The sequence below is a fragment of the Miniopterus schreibersii genome, assembly GCF_964146895.1.
Source record: "Miniopterus schreibersii genome assembly, chromosome: 2".
NCBI lineage: Eukaryota > Metazoa > Chordata > Mammalia > Chiroptera > Miniopteridae > Miniopterus > Miniopterus schreibersii.
In genome coordinates, this window is record NC_138102.1 from 122,025,039 (window position 1) to 122,048,820 (window position 23,782).

At 36.0% G+C, this 23,782-nt stretch overlaps 1 protein-coding gene across 4 annotated transcripts in view; it reads right to left on the minus strand.

The window, feature by feature from the left end:
- NAV3 (neuron navigator 3) overlaps positions 1-23,782 on the minus strand; it is a 314,982-nt gene that overhangs the window by 74,834 nt on the left and 216,366 nt on the right. For 3 of the 4 annotated variants that reach the window (XM_081125419.1, XM_081125418.1, XM_081125421.1), the window contains exons 13-17: positions 10,463-10,595; positions 9,538-9,808; positions 7,902-8,610; positions 5,391-5,879; positions 915-956 (exon numbers count right to left, since the gene is read on the minus strand). In XM_081125419.1, the coding sequence (XP_080981545.1) occupies positions 915-956; positions 5,391-5,879; positions 7,902-8,610; positions 9,538-9,808; positions 10,463-10,595 (1,644 nt within the window). The remainder of the gene's footprint in view (positions 1-914; positions 957-5,390; positions 5,880-7,901; positions 8,611-9,537; positions 9,809-10,462; positions 10,596-23,782) is intronic. The other variant, XM_081125420.1, reaches the window with a different exon arrangement.

Consider the following 23,782-nt stretch of genomic DNA (forward strand, 5'->3'; position numbering starts at 1 on the left):
TGACATTGTATCTGGATTTTTATTATTTTTTTTAAAGGTGGGAAAATGCTCTCACTTTATTAGAAAACACACTCAGGAACAAAATCTTGAAGTGGAATAATTGCAAGCTCTTTGCGATTGCTAAGGAACTGGAGAGAAAAGGGGTAAGATGAAAAGATCAATTTGGCCAGTACTCACTTTCACCAGAGTAATTCTCAGCACTAAAGAGCAGTCAACTTCTTATGTTCACACAGTTTTATAGCAACATTAGTAGTTTATTCTCTGACTTCTCCGCAGATAAAAGTGTGCAATAATGGATGGCCATGGATTAAATTTTCATTTTATTTTTTATGATGAAATGGTAAGTTATTTTGAGATTACGTAATATTAGACTAATTCATATTTAAATTAATGTGATAGGTATGAGCACTCTTAAAAAGACAGAAATTAAAACTCTTGAGTCTTTGCCAAAAGGATTAATTAAAAATTCATACCTATTTACAACACTTGTCCACTGATGATGAAAATATATTTTCCTTGCTCCAAATTAGAGCATCCTTTCAACATTAACTGGCCACATCTGTAGACTATATGGGATCTGAGGTTTTGTAAGTATATGCCTCCAAGATGCAAAAATTAGGGAAGTTAATTTTATTTTAATTTTCAGAAGTGAGTTCTGAATTCTACCAAAGTCACTGCCCCCATAAATGGTATTTACATTGGATTTAATTTGGGTTTTGTCCCGTATGAGCATCTCTGTCTGAGGGCCACCTCACCTACTCTTCAGACCTAAGAAAGTATTAAAAGTGACACCATCCTCAATATCAGGTCCTTCATTGCAAACAAACAAAGAAAGAGAAAGAAAGACAGCACAGAAAGTCTAAGTAACAACAGAGAAAGAAAGGCAGCAATTGTGCTGAGAGAAATATATATACCTTAGTCCCTTTTTGGGTAGTGTATTTCTGTCAAGCTGTATGCTGTTAAAACAAAAAAAAGCCCTAAGGACATAATGTAAACAAAACTTCCAAATTATACATCCAACAAAAATGGTTCTCTGTTTGAACTACAAAAAATAAACTTTTTGTAACATTTATTTAATGCTTAACTCTTTGGGAAAGGACAACCAAAGGTGACCACATGTCTACTGTTGCAACACATGTAAGCTCCTTTCTAACCCAGTTCCAATCAATTATAATTTAGTGACAGGATTATAAGAAAAAAGATTCAATCATATGTTAGAATAATTCATCTCTACATTCTATTTACCTAATAGACTGTAGATTTTCCCTCCCCATGAAACTGACTAGACTTCCGCTATGCAAGAGAATCACAGAGGTGGAAATGAGATAGGTCTGCTCTATTAATATGAATTGACAAGTTCCAACGGGCAGGGAAGATACAAACACTGTTTAATATTTATTATTGTCTTCGAATTATTTTTAATAAAAATAAAGGCAGACTTATTCCCCTTTCCCTATAAAAAAAATATATATATATAATAAATATCTTCTTGAAACATAATGTATCTGCCATTATTTATTTACATATTTTAATAAAATTAAACTATAGGCCATTTTTTGGAAATTATAAATTAAGTATTTAAAAGACTATAATTTTTATCGCTATTTTAAGGAATTAAAAAAAAATCTCAATTGGTTGTAGAAAGGGGTGAAAGAATGTGTCTAGAGAAAATGAGAAATGGCCTCTAAAAATAGAGGAAGAAGGTTTCAGCAACTACATGGGACAAGTCTTGAGATTTCTGTTATAATCTCTGGCATGTGGATAACGAAGTAATACAATTAATTCGAATTTGCAGGATTACAGCTCTCTTCCATTAGAATCTCAAATGATCAAAATTAAACACACAGGATATATGCGTAATGGGGATGATACAGCATGAATGAAATTTAATTCACATTGACTTGAAATTGAATCACTCAGAATCAAAGCTAAAATGTTTTCTTCTGTGTGTACTCCATTATTTAGCACTGCCATGGAAAGCATCCAAAGACATTATAAAACTTTAATTGTATTTTCTGGGAATGCCCACATGAGGTAATTACTATATTATGTAGAGGCCAGTTCTAATATATATCTTGACTATAGGAGTTTTTTTAGTATTGTAAATAAACAAACAAACAAAAAGCTATCACACTGAACACATATCAGAAATCTCCAAATGTCAGCTACATTGTGTTAAAGCTCTATTATGGTTAGAGGCCATTTTAAAGATTATCTCTTTCATGAGTGAAAATTTGTTAAAGTTTAACATAGTAGAGGAAATTGAATATAGGCACTGTCTTACCAATGTTATAACTGTATAAAAATTATATGTTTATGTGATGCAGGAAACTTGAAGAAAAATAAATATATATATATTTAAATTTACCAATGTAAGTGAAAACTTTAAGTAGAAATGTCTGTTCGAATCTAAATATCAATGATTTTATGATGTAGACACTTTCCACAAACCATGAAACGTCACAAACTCATGTGCCTGCAAGGGCCAGGCAGGCCCTGGAAACGGGGATTCTAGGCAGTAGTCTGTCTAAAGCCAATAGATGCTGTGCAGGATAGTGACAGCAGTGTTCTCAGATCTGACATTTAAAGACAAGCCAGAACCTTCTAAAATTGGTTACTACTTTAAGTTCTTTTTCAAGTTTGGTTAGTTCACATAAAACAAAACAAACAAAACAAACGTAAACTGGTTACGGCCTGAGGGCCACCAACGATCTAGAGCAGCTAAAGGGAAAATTATTAAAGAAGTTATTTTATTGCTGGTTTATTTATTATTTCATGATATTTTATCTTCTCCTAAAGATAATAAAGAGGGCTTGAAACAAAAATTAAAGTCTTTCTGAAAAATTGTTTTAATAGTACTAGCATATGAGTATCAATAAAGTAGATACTGTAGATGAACAGGCTATGTCATGAGCTTACTTTGGCCTCTATTACCTGCCTCTGATTACTTTGTCTTACATATTTACATTGCAGCACACTTGTTTCAGGTATGGCACTTTGGTTTCCTTAGCATTCTCAATATTCTGCTGACTGCTTCACGATAACTAAGCCAGGATCTCTGATAGGATCTAATTTCCTCTTCAATAGATCATAAACTTTTTTGAATGTACTTTAAAGGATTAGAATAAACTGCTTTCAATTTCCTTCTGAAGAAAGAAAAAGTACAACTTCTTATATCAAAAATTCAAACCAGTAGTAATTTACTGGGAGGGATTAATTAATACTTATATATCATATACTATACCTATGAAGGTATTTTAGTTTTCACAGTTTAAGAGTCATCGATACATTTTAGTGAGGATCATGGGGAAAACATTCACTTATTCGAAATTAGTGTAAAGCTTACTTTAGAAAAACTGTTCATCTGGTTGTTTTCAATATTAGAGGCCTCTCATTTGTAAAAATGGTCTATTTCAAAGATGAACAACAGTTAAAGATTTTCTTAAAGAGAATAAGTAACTGCATAGTTGCCAGTGTATTTTTATAGTGAAAATGTATATTGACTTCTGCTAAAATACAGATCAAAGTAAAGTATTAACATTGCACTATGTTATAGCTATAAACTTATCAACTTATCGTCTGCTTTGATTTGAGGGTTATACCTGCTTACAAATTAGCTATTTAATTATTCTTTTGAGTTTTTAATGTCTGACTGGGAAAGAAATAGGTTGATGGTTAAATGGTCAATTTCTGCAGTCATGTTTATGATTAAAAATTAATCAGTATTTTGGAGGGTGATTTTGGTTAATAAAGAATAACTTATTTGCAATGTACTTGGTTTGGTTATAAAATTGTTATTTGGATTCCTCATATATCAGTACATAAACCAAGACACATTAATTAAAAATATAGGTTGTTAATATATTTTCAACATAATTTAATTTATTTGTGAGAAGTTTTGAAAATGACATTGGAGGATACCCATTAACCTGCAAAGTGCTGAAACTTAAATCTAAGATGCTGTAGGAAGCCTAAGTTCTTAGATCAGAAATTAAATGCAACAGGACTTATACCAATGTTTTTGTGTATGCACTTGGTATTTACATGCTGTCCATAATGACAAACCCAGAGGGGAAATGTCACCCAGCTGCTTGTCTTGTTTCTCCTGGTGCAGTTTTTTGTTTATAAGTAAAAAATGTATTTGGTAGGTAGCAGTCTACCATAAGAAGTATAAAGCACCAATGTTACAATTAGCTTTAACATTCTCTTATCAAGGGCAAGTCTCATTTGCATGGCTGTCCATGTACCATTGTTAGGGGAGTGGGAAGTAAGTGGGATAGAAGCAATGTTTTGCTCTTGGTTTTGCATTTCACAAAGGCAACAGAAACAGGAAATCTTACATTAAGGGACTACTGGTACACTGCAGTGAGAGTTTAGGTACTGGCTTTAGTTGATGTTTTAAAAAATGATTCTGGGAGTAAGGCTGGAAGTCTGGAAAAGAGGTGATATATCAGCATCAGTACTAGATTGAACAAAAGTTTAGGGAAAGCCATCAGGTATTTTCAGTGACTAGTAGTGCTTTCACAAATAATACCATTAAGGTATGTGCCCAAGAGTTGTTTTTTTAAAAAGCTTTGGGTGTGCCAAGAAACAAACAGCATTAAGTTCATTAGGGGGAAAAAGTGGCTGTTTGAAGATATTTTCCTGGGGAAAGAGTTAGTGCCAAAATATCTGAGAAAGGAATTTTGTGGGGAGAGAATCTAGAGCCATTTTGGTCTACAGTGATGCTTTCTGGTAAGTGTATCAGGTAAAAAAAATGTCTCATTATGATCTTAACTTTCATTTTAAAAAATCCGTAACTCGTTAAACCAACAGGAAACACCTTGTAATAAGATATATTTTCAAGGGGCCTATTAAACATGTCACTGGTGTTACTATTATTTTCTCTAAGAATCCATATCTGACAATTGATTTTCTTTCCAATTCAACTACGATTCCCCAGTGGTCCATTTATTATTCTTCCATAGAAGTGCTAATAAAGCAAATTTAATATATTGCCCAGAGCGTAATTGCAGAATCGATTTAAATTTGGTCTTTAAAAACGCATACATTATCGTAAGGAGCTAGCTGTGTTGTCCTGGAGCTTACGCCAAATCGTTCAAATGGCTTGAGAAGGCACCATTTGATACATAAATGCATGCTTTGAATTTTATTCCAGCTGCCTGTTGGGTATATGTATATGCATTCATATTGAGAGAAACCTAATTATCCAATTATCCTAGCCTTGAAGATTTTGTTCTTGTGCAAACTTGGCAATAACAGTAAATAAAAGGCCCAGTCGCATCCATTTTACGTCCCTTTGCAGAAGCGGGGACTTCACGGGAAAGGGGGCAGGCATCGCGCAGGGCGGCGGGGGCGAGGGCTCCACCGACACCTCCAGGGAAGCTCACCTTTCTGAGAGAGTGGATCTCACACTACCCGTTCTCATGAGCAGGCTCTGCACCTCGTGGGTGCCTGCGGTCAGTCCAGACAGGGAGCCGTGATGGCTGAGGGGGAGGTCAATGGACTCAGAGCTCGTATGGAGGCTAGTCAGGGACTGGTAACTTGGAGTGTCCTTGCTGCCTGCAGAGGAACTGCTCAGATTGGCAGCCCACACGAGACCACCTGACGTGAAAGAGTGAACCGAAGCCGGGCTGGACGCCAACGAGTGACTTAAGCTTATAACATCTGCGGTTAGGTCTGAGGGCTTATTGAAGAGAGGGCTGCTGCCGCCACTCAGCCCGCCGGCACTGCCCATGCTGCCGGTGCCGGACGACGGTGACTCCAGGCTGCCTTGGCGCGCTAATGTGGTACTAGGACTGGGCATTACTGAGGAGGATTTCACACCCTCAGTACTAGGTGCAGAGGCAGGTTTGCCACCTGCCTTGGCACCAAACAACCTAAAAGAAAAACAAATAACAACTTCAGTTGTTCCAAGAAACTAACATCCACATTTCACCTTCAGGGTTCAGTACACAGAGCCAAGCGTGCTTGGAGGTGCCCGGCTCCCAAGCACTCCCCGTCTCTGTGTTAATGAACTTCATAAGCTTGAACTTTTGAACCTGCCGCTCAAAAGCTCTCATATCACCGTGAGGGTCAGTCCGCACTGGGCTGCTACCCAGGGGGTGGGGGAAGTGGGCAAAGCAGAAGTAAACCAGACACGAAAATCCCTGGCTTTCACAACTGAAGCAAGCATGAGAGTCTTTTACGAAAATTAAGCTGTTTGACTGTATTGGCTGTTACCTATTTACAGAACCATTGTAATGAAACAACTTCTACGCATTCAGTACATAAGAAACATTTTTTTTCCCCCCCGTTTTTAACATTTTTTTCAAAATCTAGAAAGAATGCGTCAGGCGAGGTTTGGGAGGTTACGTTGCATAGCTGGTGGTCTGGGTGACTGGCAGGGAGAAGTTGGTGAGAAACAATATGAGACACTACTGGCAACACATCAGCTTGTCTGCATTTTCCCCAAGAAAGGCCAGAGGGTTTTATGTCAGTTGCCAGGGCATTTCAAAGGCATATTTTTGTTAGTGATTTGAAACATAGTTGGTGCTGAGTTAGGTGTTGGAGCTTAGTTCAGAAAACATTTTAGTTTTGTAAATGAAGATGATATTACCAAATTTATGTAAGTATGGAAATAAAGTGACATGAAGTAATGGCATAATGATTACTAATTAAGTTGTGATGAAATCCATATTTCCTATAGTGAAATATTTTACGGCGAATATGAGAAATTGTTTCATAGGTAATGGGCCACTGGAGGGCACTATTGGCTTTTACTTAAGTGATGGAAATATTTACTCTCACTATGAGCCATAGTTTATTCTTTCCAATGAGAATCAACATTTTAAAAAGCCAGTTCTTCAGGATTAATATGTCTACTGAGGAATACACCCTCCAGGTTTTTCAAACAATCATGTATCAGAGATTGCTTGAAATATAAATGTTTTAAGACCTTCCCCCCAACTTAATCAGTATAATAAAAACAAACATTAAAAATACTTAACATGCAATAGACTATAAATCATACTCTATCATTTCAGAGATGAGGAAACAGACCCACAGAGGTTTAACTATTGTCCCAAGTCCTTAACTGTATGTATTTTCCTGTATGTATTATACTTAGAACATATAAGTATTTAAAAACAGTGGTATCTCAGAGCAGAACTCCACATATTCAATAACAAAGACAGTCCCGGTGCAGAAACCAAGCCATTCTTACCAGACTCATGCCAACGAAAGCTGATGAAGAGTTAGGAAACCTAGCTCATTCCTTAGTTGCGATCCTACACCCAACACACGAATGCTTTTGAATTCTTTCAATCATAATGTGCCTTAATTTTCAAAATAGGTCAAGATACGGTAGTACATACATGTGTCCAAGGTAATCTGTTAGAAGGAGCACAACCCCATCTACCTTCATGATCATCAACTCATTAAGAGCCAGCAAGATAATAAACATTGCAAAAGGATAACAAAAGTCATAAAAATCTATTTTGTTTTGCTTTAAATTGTGGAAAGAAGAGATGAAAATCTATGGATATTTACGAGCTCTTTATCTTTCCACTACCTCTCAGTATCGCTCCCTGCATTGAACTTTTTTATAAATGGTGTTTGTGTTGCAATTACTATAATAGTAAATAATGGTAGTAAAACTGGAAAGTTTGAGCATTTTTCAAAATAAGCACCATTTTTTTTGGTGCTAGCTAATTATATGACCAGCTTCTTAAAACTCATTGTACTAAAAAAACTGAATAAAAGAATCTAAGATATACGTGTTTTAGAATATGTTGGTGTATGTATATATACACACACATATACGTGAATTGTGTGTGTGTGTAGACTTACACATATATACACATACACATCTTGAGATGTAGCATTTTGTACTTCGCCAGCATCATGTCACCCATCCTTACCTTCGGAATGTAGGTGAGGCGATGTCAGGATACTTGGATCCTGGCTGCCTGAGCCCTTGTGTTCCACAGGCACTGGCAGAGGTGGGGCTGGACTTGGGGGACCCTGACAAAGAAACACTCTCTGAATCTGAGACGGCTACCTTCTCCTTCTCCTTGTCCGTCTGGTTGACAGTGACGGGACTGGAGCGCCCTGACCCAATCTTGGTGGGTTCTCTCAGCTTCGAGGTGGCGGCACCGGCCGACTTGCTGCTGACGTTGGAGTCGATGCTGCTGGTGCTGGAGCGGTGGCCCCCGCGGCCAGGAATGCCGCCGGCGCTGGACTTGGCGGGCCGGGGCAGGCTGCGGTACTGCAGCGAGGCCTTGGAGCTCGCGTGGAGCACCACGTCGTCCTGGTGCTGGGACCCGTCCAGGCTGGTTTTTCTCCCGGCGTTTGACTTCCCACCGATGGCGGCGGACTTGGGAATTTTACCCAGCGTGGCCGATCCACTCGTGATGGTGGCTCCACTGCTCGTGATCATGGTAGATGATCCTACTCCGCTTGGTTTCTTAAACCCAAAAGATCCCGTGGCAGTTGATCTTCCGATACCCGAGGGGGGCTTTTTCCCCTCATCTCCGCTGCTTTTTCCTGCATCTGAAGGAGACCTCTGCAGAGAGGATCCTTTCAGGGGAGTTTTCCCTTTCTCAGAAGCTTTGGTATCATCGGTTTTCCCTGATTAATGAGAAACACACAAATGTATTTGCCTGCACATTTTGATTTCATAATAATATTTCTTTGAAGAATGCGTCTAAGGTGAATATATCTTTATATTACTTCACTTCCTAAATATTAATTTTTTTAGATCTAAATAGGCAAGCACTCTAATACGTTGAGTAAAAAGCTGCAAAAACGGGGCTATTAGACAAGTGTGGTGAGAGATCAAGGAGATAACTGAAAACACATAATTTTGCCATTTACGATTGCTTTATATCTTACAACTGTTCCTTTATAGGGATAGCACTTCATCTTATCAAGCTAAGTATTAGAAAAGAAATTCATTTGAATATCTGTGAGATGATTACATTTGAAGTACCCTGTTACACCAGTACTTCAGGTGGCACTATTTAAAATTAGGCACCATTTAAAAAGTAGGGAGAGAGTCTTAATTTTTAAAAAAAGGATGGTGCAATTTCGAAGAATTCTTTCACAAAGTTTAATTCACAAATCATGTTTCAAATCTCTTGCATTCTAACCCCGTAGATTAATGTGATCAATCTTCTCTCACAGTTGGTAGTGAACCTCTGTGGCATACTTAACATGAATACAGTAATCCAAACTTTCATAAGGCAGTCAGAAGGAAAGCAATTATTTTTTATTAGATAGCCTTATTTTATTCCCACATGACGAGAAATGACTGTGGCAAAAGAAAGATACTCAATCGTTCCAATTATGACAGTGCTTCCTGGAGAATGCCTAGGTTGTTATAGACATGTGGATTTACATGGGAAAGTGTGTGAAATTTACCCTAAAAAGTATTTAACTATATGAAGAATAATATCATTTAATAAAAAAGAAAGCTATTATTCAAGAGAAGAAAGATCAAATGGAAACAATACATTAAAACACTTTTACGTAACAGCTGCCAGTTGGCAAGCCTACCAGGGGTCTTGAGAGCGCTTGTCCCAGCTTTCTGCCTGGGTGGTGCCCCTCCCTGGGCAGACATGCCCCTTCTCCAGGAACCCGTCTGGGAAACAGACAGGGAGGCTTTCTGCCCTGCCTTCTCAGGGTCTTCAGGGAGTCCTGAGGACACACCCTTCCACTTGCCACCGCCATCCCCGTGGCTGTCAAAGTCCTCTTCTGTTTTTTTCAGCTCCTCAGTGCTATCCCAGGTCTCATCTGTGGTAGAACGTTTCTCTGAATCTGTCTTCAGCTATGAAGAAAACATTACAGAAAAACTTTGTGCAGAAAAATCTATAACGTGTGAATAAGGCACTGGAATTTACTTTTAGTTAACTGGTAAAAAAAAAAAAAAAGCGCTGATTTATATTTCAAAAGAATTGCAAAAATTCCTCTATTTTTTTATGTCTTCATGTATGTTTTACTAATTTTAGCCACATAATTCTCACCTGTACATATTAGAGAATGTCAGAATAAATATATGTGCAGAAAAAACGCAATTAAACATTCTAGAGAGGAAGAAATTTTTTTCTATGTCAAATCTAACAAGGAAAAGTAAGACAAGATAAAACTTAATTATCTAATATCTATTCTTGATTTACCATCCTCAAGAGATTCAGTAATTTATTTCAAAGATATATATAAAATTGATCAAGAACTATTCAAAATTAGACTATTAAATATTTTTTAGATTTTAAACAAATATATTGATATTATAAAGCGTTATGGCAACATAAATCTTTCTGTGTTAGCTTTTAATCAATAGGAAATATATATTTATACACAAGCTGTTTAGATTATGCAATTATTTCAGATTAAGAGATTATGCTATATTTAGTTCTAATATACAATAATTTGGGGTAAAATCTGGCAGAAGCACTGGAAAAAGAAAGCAGGTGAGTCTCACCTGAGTGTTCTTCCTGGAAGGTAGAGTGATGTTGGAGTAAGAGCTGACTGAGGACGTGGTGTTCAAGTCATCGGTGCTGATGTTATCAAGGGTGTCACTGAGACCACTGCTCACAGAACTGCTGTCATCCCAGCTAAAGACAAGACATGCAGCAGCAGTGAGCTCCACACGGGATGCACAATGCAAGTCATTTCATTTACATGTGACCTTTATCATGCTTTGAGAAGACAATCCTTTCTTTTAACCTTATGATGAAAAATTATTCACTTTCCATTTTTGGAAAATAATATTAATAAGAAGTGAATGCAGACCTGAGAATAACCTTATCTAATATTTGCAAAGAATCAGTGTCTAGAGTAGATCCAGGTCCCAGGGGAATATTTATAGACTGAATGAAAACACTGATACAAATATTACATGTTATCAGGAAAGAATACCATTAAGGATGACTTTTTTCCCTTGAAACAGTAACCAGGAATCACATAGCATCTAAGAATACACCCTTTATTCTAATTATAAAGAAAACAAAACAAAACCGTGCTTTAATCAGAAACCATAAAGTCATCCTTCATTCTTTGTCCTACCTTAGTAACTACTTCCAATCATTCACCAAATCTTGAATATTGAGATTCATTCTATCATATGAATATCTCTTTTCATACCTCACATTTTCTGGCTGGTACAATCTCTCCTTTGGTCTTTCTTAATACAACTTTCCAGGCTAAAGTTCACATCTGGCCATGTGACTCCCCTCCTTAACACTCTTCAAAGAGTTCTCTTTACCAAAGCAGTAGATTCTCAAATGGAGTGTTCCGGCCCTGGGGGGGCACATGGGGAACCCACTGAGGTATTAAAACAATGCTAAAATTCTGAACATATTTGATTTTGATCCAGAGAAGAATTAATAAAATACGTGATATAAATATTCATGTATAAGCTAACATGGCACATAATATTCAAGCACATAAGCTAACTTAGTCAATGTGTCATATGATGTGGAAGTAAGGATGGAGCAGGGTCACCCGAAGGAGAATGGGACTCAAGAGTGCAAAGGGGTAAACCACAGTCCTCTCATTTACTGGGTGGTTCTCAGTCTACTGTGATGTAGTGCTGCTGCTCACCTGTGCTCTATTAAATGAATTCGTGCACACTGGATACGGATATCAGATAGAGACAAAAGTGAAGTCTCACAAAATGCCTAGGTGGCTTAAAGGACCTCCTGCAAATAATCCACACATTGAAGAGAATACCCATAAGGAAAGCACAAGCAAACCACAAAGAATGGTGAACTGATACTGTTCTTTCTCCGGTATGTGTACTTTACGAGTCACATAAATTCAAAATAATAGTGATGCATTGCAATCACATACAAAACCAACTGGAAAAGTAATTACCAAGAAGAAAATTTGAAATTTGAATTTATAGCAAATATTGTTAATGTGATACCTCCTTAGGTGTGTATTTTGGTTTGAGATACTAGGTACTAATGGCATAAAGTATCAATATTACCAAAGGCATTTATAAATCAGATTATTATCAATAATAACTGTATTATTCATGAGAGGAAAGGGGTATTTTGTATCACTGTCACAAATATCTGTCATTTGTGGCTACTCACATTTTTTGAATACTCTCCTTACATCATTTTAGATAATTTCCCACATTATGAGTCTTACCTTCCCAAGGCAAAATACAAAAACACTCGCATTTCCATTTTGCCTGAGAGATATGCATGCAACACAGGGCTTGTCTGTCATATGTTCCCAGAAAGTCACAAATGAGAAAATGAGAAAAACAATCTTCTGGGGAACATAGCAGAGTCCTGCAGTTCTTCTCTATCTGCAGTGGCAGATATCTGGCCAAGTGTTAGAGGTGCCCAGTGGAGGAAGGAGTGATGCCCTGTGGCTATGGCTGGTTAAGAGCATGCAAAGAGCCTGCTTTTCCAATCATATCAGAACTTCAGAGAGTCTTCTAATATCCTATAATTCCTTACATTAGCCAAAGCAGATTCTGCAGTTTTCAAAAATTATTATTCCTTTACTCTATCCTTTACATTTTTTCATATCTGTATATGTTGTATAATACATATACTATCTTCTCACAGTAATGCATACATATACATTATATGAATATAAGTATACACATTTTAATGACCACCAGTTTAAAGCAACGTCCAGGGTTCTTAAAAAGTCATCAGGGCTTTCCATTATATAGCTCCATACTACGCTTCAGTGTCAACATTTCATGTGCCCGCTTCACTTTCTGAACTTTGACCTAGAACCACATCAGATCCCATCACCATTACATTATTTCCAACCTTTGCTGTTGCTCTAGCTACCCCTCTGCCTACCTGACTAACCAATCCTTACCTCTGTAACACATCTTCTAGGAAGACTCTTTACTCTCTGCTGCCAGGATGGATTAGTTAGCTCTCCTCTTCACTGCCATGATGCCATGTACAGTTGTACAGGAGTGGATCTGGCCCATTGTTTAATAAATCAATAAAAACAGATCTAAATGGACCATTAGCCTGTGATTTTTCTAAGTATAGAGTATGTGTAATTTTCCTTTGAATTTCTACTATTTAGAGCAATGAGCAACACCTAAATGTTGAATAAAAGTCTTATGTTTCGACGAGATTAAGAGAAAAGCAATTATGGAGGTAATTTGTCACACTTATATAAAGTGAATTTTAAAGGAATGCTTGGCACACAGTATATTCTGCATTCAAATAATAAAATTAAACAAAAGAGTAAAATTTCTAATGAGTATTTTTACAGTGGCCATTTCTCTGGCAAAGAGACAGAGATCAATATTTCCAATAATAGCTTCTATCAGTGTGAATCAGTGACTAGGAAGTTAAATGCAACGACTCTTATTGGAATCATAACAACCACGTAGGTCCTGCTTTAAAACCATTTAAAGTTTAAAGTGAACACAACACCTTTGTGTTCATATAAATGATATAAATAGAAGTGCATGTCTGGTATATTTACTTAAACTTGCTGTTCTGACTTTCCCATCTCACAGGACGGTGTGAGAAGCAAATGAAATCACTTACTTGAATGATTTTGTAATACCTTACATCTTGCCTTCTCCTCAAATCACTTCACCTCTAAGGTCTCAAATTCTACATTCTCACTTTTGGATCACATTTTCTATACTTTCAATACTCTAAAATCTACTAATTCCTAATTGTCATATGTATGTATAGATACTTTCTATTATAAATTTTTAAGTCTTCTTGTGTATTTTATTCCACTAAGCTTTTTACCAAATGATCCAGGATCCAAAAATACTAGAGGAAAAGTGTCCTTAAAATGACAATCTAATCAGTACTATGTTCCTTTTTTTTTTTTTTTTAAATGTATTTATTGATTTCAGAGAGAGGAAGGGAGAGAGAGAGACAGAAAGAAACATCAATGATGAGAGAGAGTCATCAATCAGCTGCCTCCTGCACGCTGCCAACCGGGGATCTAGACCGCAACTGGGAAACAAACCGTGATCTCCTGGTTCACAGGCTGCTGCTCAACCACTGAGCCACACCAGCCAGGCAAATCAGTACTATATTCTAGTTTTTGCCACCCTAAAAGTCTTCCATATCTGTCCTGACCCATTCTTATTTTGAAAATGACAAGAAAGTCAATTTTAATGACTAATATAATAATAATATATACTTATTATATGTAAAAAACTAATTATAATGACAATGCCTATAGGTTCAAGTCATCTAACCTCAGGTGATTTCTCAGGGCTACTTAGGAATTTTGTTTTATCCAAAAGTAATTTTCTTCAAATTCCAAAGGCATAGTGTTATTTCTCTCTTTCTCCTATGGATTCTAAGATCTTGCTCCTAATACTTGACTGAAATTGCTTCCACAAAGGTCAATGGCATCCATGAATTGAATGCCTACTATGTGTTCTACTCTTCTAACATGACCTAATCCCCAAACAAATCTATGAGACAGACACTCCAAAGAAAAAGAGGTTCAGGTAGGTTAAATGACACGCCCAAGATCCCATCATGGTGCTGAAATCTGAATCCAGGGATTATGTCTCAGAGCTTGCTTAGTAATATGCTCCCCTGCCTACCACCTTCTTACCCCTTCTCTCCTGAAATATATCAGTAAAGATCCTCAGGCTCTCTGCAAACTTTACCAGAGTCCTCAGAATCCTCTTCCTTGGGCTTCTTCTGAATTCACCAATATTCAGAACTTAATTCACCTCAGACATTCTTCCTTGGAAACTTCCTAGTCTTCCACAACTTCGATATCACTCCCATGATCATGACACTCATTCACATCTCTAAGCCAGACTTCTTTCCTGACTACAAGGTCAGCATTTCCAGCCTTCTGCTGGGCAGTTTCTCAAGGATGTCCTCTCAACATCTCAAATTCACTCGGCCTAGATTACATCATTCATCTTCAAAAATTCTTTTCCATCTCAGTTATTTACATTTCTTGTTCATTCTTTGGCCATACAATATTAGTGTTACTACCTTTCTTCGCTTGCTTAGCTCCATTCTTAGTCAAGTTGTCCCTAATCCTTGAAAATCCATCTCAGCTATAGGTAACACAGCCAACCCTTTTATCCTACATCTTGACTGACCTTGCTTGTCTCTTCTTCCACAAAAGCTATTAGTAAGCATATGCTCTTATTCATTAGGTGATGAATAAATGATAACTCTTCTCCCTGAAGAACTGTGTTTACTGTGGAGCACAAACATTTAAACAAATGATTATAATACAGAGGTGCAATAATAGAGGTGAATGTTAAATGCATGCAGGGCAGAGCTACCAGAACTTATTTTAAGAGTTAAAGAAATTCTTCATGATAGGGACATTGTGGAGTGATCAGATACAGTCTATGTTAATCACTGTATTGTAAGCATAAACACCTGTTATAACCATTTTTGTGTGTGCTTTTATATCTTACTGGTCATAATTGGAATTACCTAAAGTCAGGGACTGTGTTTTATTTATCTTTATAATCCTAGCGTATAACACGGTGTCTGCTATTGAATAGATGGCTAGCAGATGTTTGTTAAATGAATGAAAGTTTTACTTTTGAAAGTGCTACTTGTAGCCAGTAATGTTAAAGTGGATTGTATCCAATAAATGTAGTTTTTGAGAAAAAAATTGTTCATCATATTTCTTTGCTAAGTAATCCTACAAGAGGAAGTTTTGATTGATGACGTTATTTTCCTAATCTTAAAGTTCTGTGATGTTGACATTCATCTTTGATTTTTCAGATACCAGAATTCTCCCTAGCCAGGATGCAATTAATCAGTTAATCTTATTTATTATGGCACATTTAATTAAGTTGAAAAAACTTCATAGAACATAGGTTTTTACTGGAAAAAAAAGATAATTTACTCACATGGTCTCATACCTCATCAATATATTTTTCCATCCTTTCTTTTTTAATTTCATTAAGATGAGCTAAGAATTCTTGACTAGGTGCCTTATAAAAGGTCTCTTTCTCCTCCAAGTTACAGATCACTCTGCTAAGTTTTTCTCAACAATCTAGGACAGCTCAATAAAACACAAGTCTGCGTATCTTATATACATAGCTTGCATTTGCACATTGGGTTGTTTCCCCATTTGAAATACTGTGAATAAATCTGTTAAGAATATTCCACTTATGTGACATTTTAGAAAAGGCAAAACTATAAATACGTAGGACAGATCAGTAATTGCTAGTGGTTAGGAGTGTTGAAGGTTTGTGGTGGCTGTTACATGACTTGATATGTATGTTAAAACTCAGATCTGTAGAAAATTTTTAAAAAAGTATGTAAACTTAAAAAAAATCAATTCACTTGTTAGCAAATTACAATTTGGGTATACATTAGATAACTAACTATTCTAAGAAGAATAGTAAGAAAAGGCATATCTTTTACTGTTCATATTTTTAATGCTCAGTCACTCAGTGGAACCAGGGATCTATTTTATTTATCTGGTCGTGAATTTATAGCTTTGGCTCTCACCTTCACCTCTGGATTCATACTTAGAAGCAGATCTGCCTGAAAACAAATGTCTCATATATTCAAGTTCTTTTTTCTTTCTTTCTACTTTTTATGAAGAATCCAGAAATATTAACTAAATAATTACTTAAATAATTTTGCATATTTAAAACTAATTCCAGAGGAAAATGCTGTCCCCGTTTGTAGGTAATTTTCCAACACATTCCTATATTTTGGTGCAGCACTTCATATAGCAGGTACTAAACAACCTCTTTTTTAAAAAAGAATTTTATTTTTTTACTTTAAGAGAGAGAGTAAGGGACAGAGAGAAACATTGATGTGAGAGTGAAACATGTATTGATTGCCTCCTGCAAGCCCCCTACTGGGGACTGAGCCTGCAGCATGGGCGTGTGCCCTCACCGGGAATTGAACCAGCAATCTTGCAACCTTTCGGTGCACAGGAGGATGCTCAACCAACTGAGGCACTGGCCAGGGCTAATCAAGCTCTTTGATAGCTTATATTGCCAGGTCAACATGTCCATTTAAACCACAGAGATTTTCTTTCAATAAATAATTCCTACACTTCGTATTTTTATGTCTGATTTCTATAAAAACACCTTTAGTCCTAACCTTTTAACAATTCACTTTTTTGTTAGCTTGTTTTATTAAAAGTTGAAATAACAAATAGCCATGTAAACAATGCTTGTGTATGTTTTTGAATGCTTTGATTACATACTGCATGATTATTTAAAAAACCAAACTGTGGATATTATAATATCCGTCAGTATCTGAGTGTTCTGGGGTCAGTGCTGTGGGAACCCTGTGGAACAAGTACGCCAACTATGGCCCAACAGCATAATGTTCCTCCTCCAGCATGTCTCATTCCCTCATTCAGAATGATCCTTAACATATACACTCAATACTCAAGGCCGATAGCACTCACCTGGCTGGACTCTATATCCCCAGCCATGCTTTAGATTCCTGGATGCACCTCCACTTAGGCCTCAGTCCTCTACACATCACTTCGATGTATTGGACAGGTCTTGAACCTAAACCCTTCCCCCACCACACCCTCACTCTGAGTTCCAAATTAAAGCTCATATATACTTGGTGTCATTTTTAAGAACCTCAAGAATACAAAAAAATTTTTTTTTTAAAGTTAAGAAAATTCAATATGTTTAATATATGATTGAAATACAAATTCTGGAATGAAGTATGTCATTGACAAAAATTGTAGATAATGGTAGAAAATGGTAGATAATGTAACTGCTTGAGACCTGTGGACATTCAACAAGTCTACAGGATGCTAGGCTTGATGTATTAAGGCACTGTTAGACACTTCTGTGAGTGGAGATTGCCATTTATTCCACAGGTGTCTATTATAAAATGGGTATTTTTTAAAGACATAAGTGAAGTAGCAGAAACAAAATATCTAGAGGCTAGAAGGGGATATAAACTCCTAAAATTTCACTGGCATGCCAATGTCAAAATTCTCATAGACAGACATACTAAGAAAAATAATTTGTTCTCTTGCAACCTAAAAATTAGCAAACATAATAATATATGATAAAGTATAAGTTCTAAGAATTTTACTAAATATTTCTTAAGACTAATATCATTCATAAAAAAGAAAAATTAAATAACCTTAGCAATCCATGAGATCATTTTTAAAAACTTCTGGATATGCTTCTTGTTTCTAGGGGAAGATAACATTTGCCTAAAAAAATGTAGGTACCACTTTAAAAAATCCTATCACATTCCAGGATAGCTTTGCTTACCATTTCCATTGTTTACAGCAATTTAAATAATAAACATAAGAAGATGTAGATATCTTTTAAAATATTATTTATACACAATGATAATAAAAATAATAAAAATAATACTGTGAATCAACTGGCTAGGCTTTATGCTTTGGTAACAATATTTTAAATCAATGATTTTCTCCCCAAAACTAAATGAGCGCAAAACCACTCAGTACCTTTTTTATCAGCAAACATAATATACTGCTTGTCAAGTCTGAGCACTGCAGCCACTGAGTGTAAATTATGTGTTATTTTCAGGGCCATTGATAAAAGCAACGTAGTATATTTCAACAAAGGTTTATTCAGCATTTCCCTAGAAAAATATTCTGTTACCAAGAAAAATAAAGCATTAAGAGAGACTTTTGAATTGGAAGAAACTAAGTATATAAAAATATCAATATGCTAAAAATATTATGTTAAAAATATTCCTTTCAACCAACAAAATATATGTGATTTTTTACTGAATTTTAAAAAGTAATTTCCTTCTACCTTCAAAGGTGCTTCATCCTGCCGCTGCTCAGTAACTGTGCATCTAGTGGAGTTTGAACAACTGGTTTAGAATCGAGCTGAAACATTGTTTCCTCTGTGAATCCTTCCATGCTTTCCAAGGAAACTTTAATTCTTCCATGTCTGTGTTTACTACTAGTGCGCTTCCAGGTACTGTAGTCTGTCTGCCTACAAAGCTGTTTAGGCCACAGTTTTGTGAATGAGAACAAGGGGAGTGGCTTTTCTCTCGTAGTCTGTGTCCAGCTGGCACCTGACCCATGACGGGTTCTCGGTGTTTGGGAAATTAACTCAATACATGACAAACCAATGAGACGAACTGAGAGTAACACCAATGAGAGGAGCTTACTATGCCTGGACGAATAAAAAAACTGCCTCTTTGAGGGGGTAATTTTAAAAAGGTATTAGTTAGACAGCTGAAAGGTGAAGAGAAGAAGCCATTTGTTGAAGGGGTGGAGAAGAAAGCAATAAAGGAAGGGGAGGTGGGGAGTGTAAAGACCTGGGAGAAACAAAAGTCAAAGGACCAATGGGACTAGTGCTAGAGGCAAAGGGGAAAGTGTAAGTTCTGAGGCTGGAAAGGAAGGCAGGGCAGCCCTAGAATGATCTTCTAGACAATTTTAACAAATTAAAGTTCCTTAGAAGTGCACCAGAAAGTCATCACATAGTTTAAAGTAATGAAATGACATAAGCAGATATGCGTTTTACAAACACTGTTTTAGTATTGAGAATATATAAGGGGTAAGGAGGAGTGGAAGTGGGAAACTCAGTGAAGAGAATATTGCAACATCCTTCAGTTTTTGACAGGTTACAAGTAAATTAAACAAGGCAGTTTCGAGATATATTTGGAAGTAGAAATGTTAAGATTTACTGTTGGTTGGTATGACATAATATGAAATATATATTTGGTCACTGCTCAGAGATGCAAAGTTGCTATAACTTTTGCAATTTCTTTAGCGATAGGGGTACTGACTGCAGTTCTTAAGCCAAAGCTCTTAAATTCCTTGGAATTTCCTGGGTGATAAGAGCGTTTTTTTGTTCTAATAAAGCAACTCTTGATTGGCTCCTGGATAGCCCATTAATATTTTGAAAATCACAATTCATAATTATTCGTGCATTTAAGTGTTAGAATGAGTGGATGCATTGCAGATTAAGGCCTTAATTTGTGACTATATGTAGGACTAGATCATTTATTGATTTATCCCACACCTCTACCCTCTGGGAGTGGGGAGGGGCTGAAGAGTGATTTAACAATGTCTCATGCCCACCTGATGAAGCCTCCATAAAAGTCTATAAATTATGGTGTTCAGAGTGCTTCCAGGTCGGTGAGCAGATGGAGTGTCTAGGAGATCGGTGTGCCCAGAGAGGGCTTGAAAGCTACATGCCCATTCCCTATACCTTGCCTTATGTACCTCTTCAATTATCTGTTCATCTGTGTCTGTATTCTTTGTCATATCCTTTATAATAAACAAGGAAATATAAGTAAGTGTTTCCAGGACTTTTGTGGGGCATTCTAGCAAATTATTGAACCTGTGGAGGGGGCCATGGAAACCCCTAATTTATAGCGGGTCAGTCAGAAATACAGAAAGCCCGGACTTGCAATTGGTATCTGAAGTGGGGGCAATCTTACAAGCTCTTGACCTGTGTGACCTGATGCCAACTCCAGGTAAAAAGTGTCAGAATTGAGTTGTATAAATTTTACAACACTTAGTTGGTGTCAGAGAATTGGTTGGTGTGGGACAAAACTCAAACATTTGATGTCAGGAGTATTCATTCAGTAGCGTGCATAGAAATCAGAAGTTTTTCTTTTAGTTGGAATGTGGTAAATGAGAAAAATGACTTCAGATCTCTTGCACGCTTTCCATTAGCAATAGTGGCATGAACGGGTGTTTGGAAAAAGAAAGAATCCATCAGCAGGACTCAAAACAAAATTTTAATCCCATGTTCTGTTTGCAGTCAATATCATTATTTTTAGTGCACACAGAATGCTATATAGTTATAGAGACTACTATTAATATCCAGTGGGTTTGGGGTCAGAAGAGAAATCAATAAACTCTATGAACTGACCTTTCCATTACCTTTTATTTCCTCTAGAAAACAAATAATAAAGACTTACAGTTATTCTATTGTGGCAACAGATGGGGTGAGATAAACAAAAAATAAAAAGCTCTTGTTCTTTATAAAAGAAAGCCCTGGATAGATTTGGTTAAGTGCAATAAATAATTTATGATAAATAATTTATGCAGATTGTTATGTTTTCATGATATTTCAGGCAGATGAGAAACATCTTCTTTCATTTTTACTATAATGTAGACAAAAATCACAAGCGATAAAACAATCTTATTAAAAATTATTTTGCTGAAACATTGCTTACTGGTTTGCTAGTTTGTTGCAATGTTCATTTTCATGATGCTGTTACATGGTTGAAATATGTACAAGTTTATTAAAAAGTTTTCTATTAGTGATAAACTGAGAATATAAATATGACACATGAAAGTTAACTCAAGAATCCATTAAGGTCCATTTGGTATCCTTTTATCTTTAATTTAAAAACTAATACCTGTTCATTGTTGAAAACTAGGCAGTCTGGAAATATATAAAAGAAACAAAGTAACTCCTCTGTAATCCTACCCAGAAGTAGCCACCATTAACATTTTGATGATTTCTGTCCAGTCATTTTCTGCACATATTATGCATACATATGCAAATTTACTTGGTTGAGATCTTGATTAAAATATTAGTACATTATACATTCTTTATATTATATTATAATGGTTTATTGCCCTAAAAATTTCTTTCACATAATTATATCATATGAACTATTATATACATAACCATTTCTGTTTTAGGAGATATGAAATATTTTACAATTTTCTTACTACTGTAAATAATGCTGCAATGAATACCTTTGTATATAAATATTTAGGTTACATTTATGATTATGCTCTTAGGATAAATTCCTAGAAAGAAAATTAGTGATTCATAGGATACAAACATTTGAAAGACTGCAGATGCTGCATAACAATTAAGAAACACATCGTTTTAGCCTCGCCAGACTGGCTCTGTGCCTGAAGCATCCTCCTGCGCACTGAAAGGTCGCCGGTTGGGTTCCTAGTCAGGGTGTGTGCAGAAGGCAACAGATTGATGTTTCTCTCTCTCTCTCTCTCTCTCTCTCTTTCTCTCTCTCCCCCCCCTTCCTCTCTCTAAGCATGTCCTCAGGTGAGGATTAAAAAAAAACACACAAAAAACCACATTATTTTATAGTCCTGTGAGCCATATGAGAGTCCCTCTCACACAATACACTGGATGCTTTCAGGTAATACGTTTTCCTTCAGTAAACAAAATCTTGAAATGTAAAATAGTTGCTCATTGTGATTTTAGTTTACATTTATCAAATTATAAGTGAGATTAAATTTGCTATAGATTTATTAGCTTTTTTATATCTATATAAGTTGCCTCTGTCCTTTGTATATTTTACAATAGAGTTTAAATAACTTATCTGTATTAGATATTTACATAGTAAAATTGTTTCAAATATTTTCCCAATCTATTTCTTGACTTTTATTTTTTATTCACGCTATGTTTATGTATAGGCTTCAAAAATGTTTTAACCAGTTCTATCAATCTTTGATCTTTTCTTCTGCCAGGAAATTTTGGTATATAATTGATTTCTCTTTCTTTTCCTTCTGTTATATTCCATTGTTACAGTAAAGTCAGGAACTATTTTTTCAAACAGTAAATTTCTTAGAGGCCATTTATTCATAATGATTTTAAAATATTTATGATTATGATTCACTTATCAAGTCTTAATATATGAATATACTAATATTAGTATTAGTATTTTTATAATGATTAGGATTAGTATTTTTTAAATGATCATTAAATTTGTTCCACTGATCTGCTTGTTAATATTTACAGAGATGCCATGCTGTTCTATTATAGTGATGTTTGGAGGGCTTTTTAAATGGACTACAGCTTTAAAAAATATACTTAACCAAGAATTCAAGCATGTTAGAAATCTTCTCAAAATTATAGAAATTGGTTATTGCTCTAAAAAATTATTACCATGCATGGTTTTATTCACCAATTACTGCCTGAAACATTTATTGAATGGTATCATTATGGCGGATGCTGAGAACATAGAAATCAGTACGATATAGAGACATAGCTTTCACTTTAATGTAGAAAAAGTGTAATTCTTACCTTTGAGAATTCACAGATTACTTTTTGCTATCTGAACATTTAGTTGTAGCATTTTACTTAATAAAAAGCAGTCACAAGTGTTACTTCTCAACTAACTTGTCTCTCCTCTCAAAAACCTTTATCACTTGAAATATTTGTGACATTAGCTACTTCTTTCAGAAGAATAAAAGTACCCAAATTACTATAACTTCAAGGTTCAGTGAAAAGAGAAACATTATGTAGACATAAAAGAACTTAGATAAAGCTCAACACCTAACTGCAAGCAAGGTTGAAAACAGAACTCTGGCCTGTGTTACCTTGCTTGAAATAGCATACATTAAAGCAACAAGAGTTCAATAAAATATATATTTTTTATTTTTAAGAAAAAAAATATTAACAATGGAGAAATATTTTTGCTCAGAGAGATATAAAATATGTTATATAAAACACTCTGGATTCTTTCATTTTAAAACATTTGGAACATTGCCTTGATAAAGACCATTTCTTAAAGAAAAGCCACTTCAGTGAGTGAGTATCTCTAGAAGGGGTGGCAGCTAGTGCAGAATGAGAGAGATGCTTGCCGGGAAATGCACATCCCAGCACTGAGGAACAACAGATGGCAGCAGTAACAATGAAAACATACAGCAGGTCCTGTCTGGCACCCTTTCAAAATGACCGTTTATATTTCCTGTCACAAACAGCCAACTTCTGTCTCCTTGTATTGCTTGCGTGGATATAGAAGAGAGGAAGAAAAATGCAGGAATGACCCTTGAATTGTCTTAACAGGGAAAGGATTAAACCTGAAAAGCAAGTGTCAGGTGAGGACAGGGCCCTGGCCATGTCTTCGTTTCCTGAGATGTCCCAGGCAGTCCC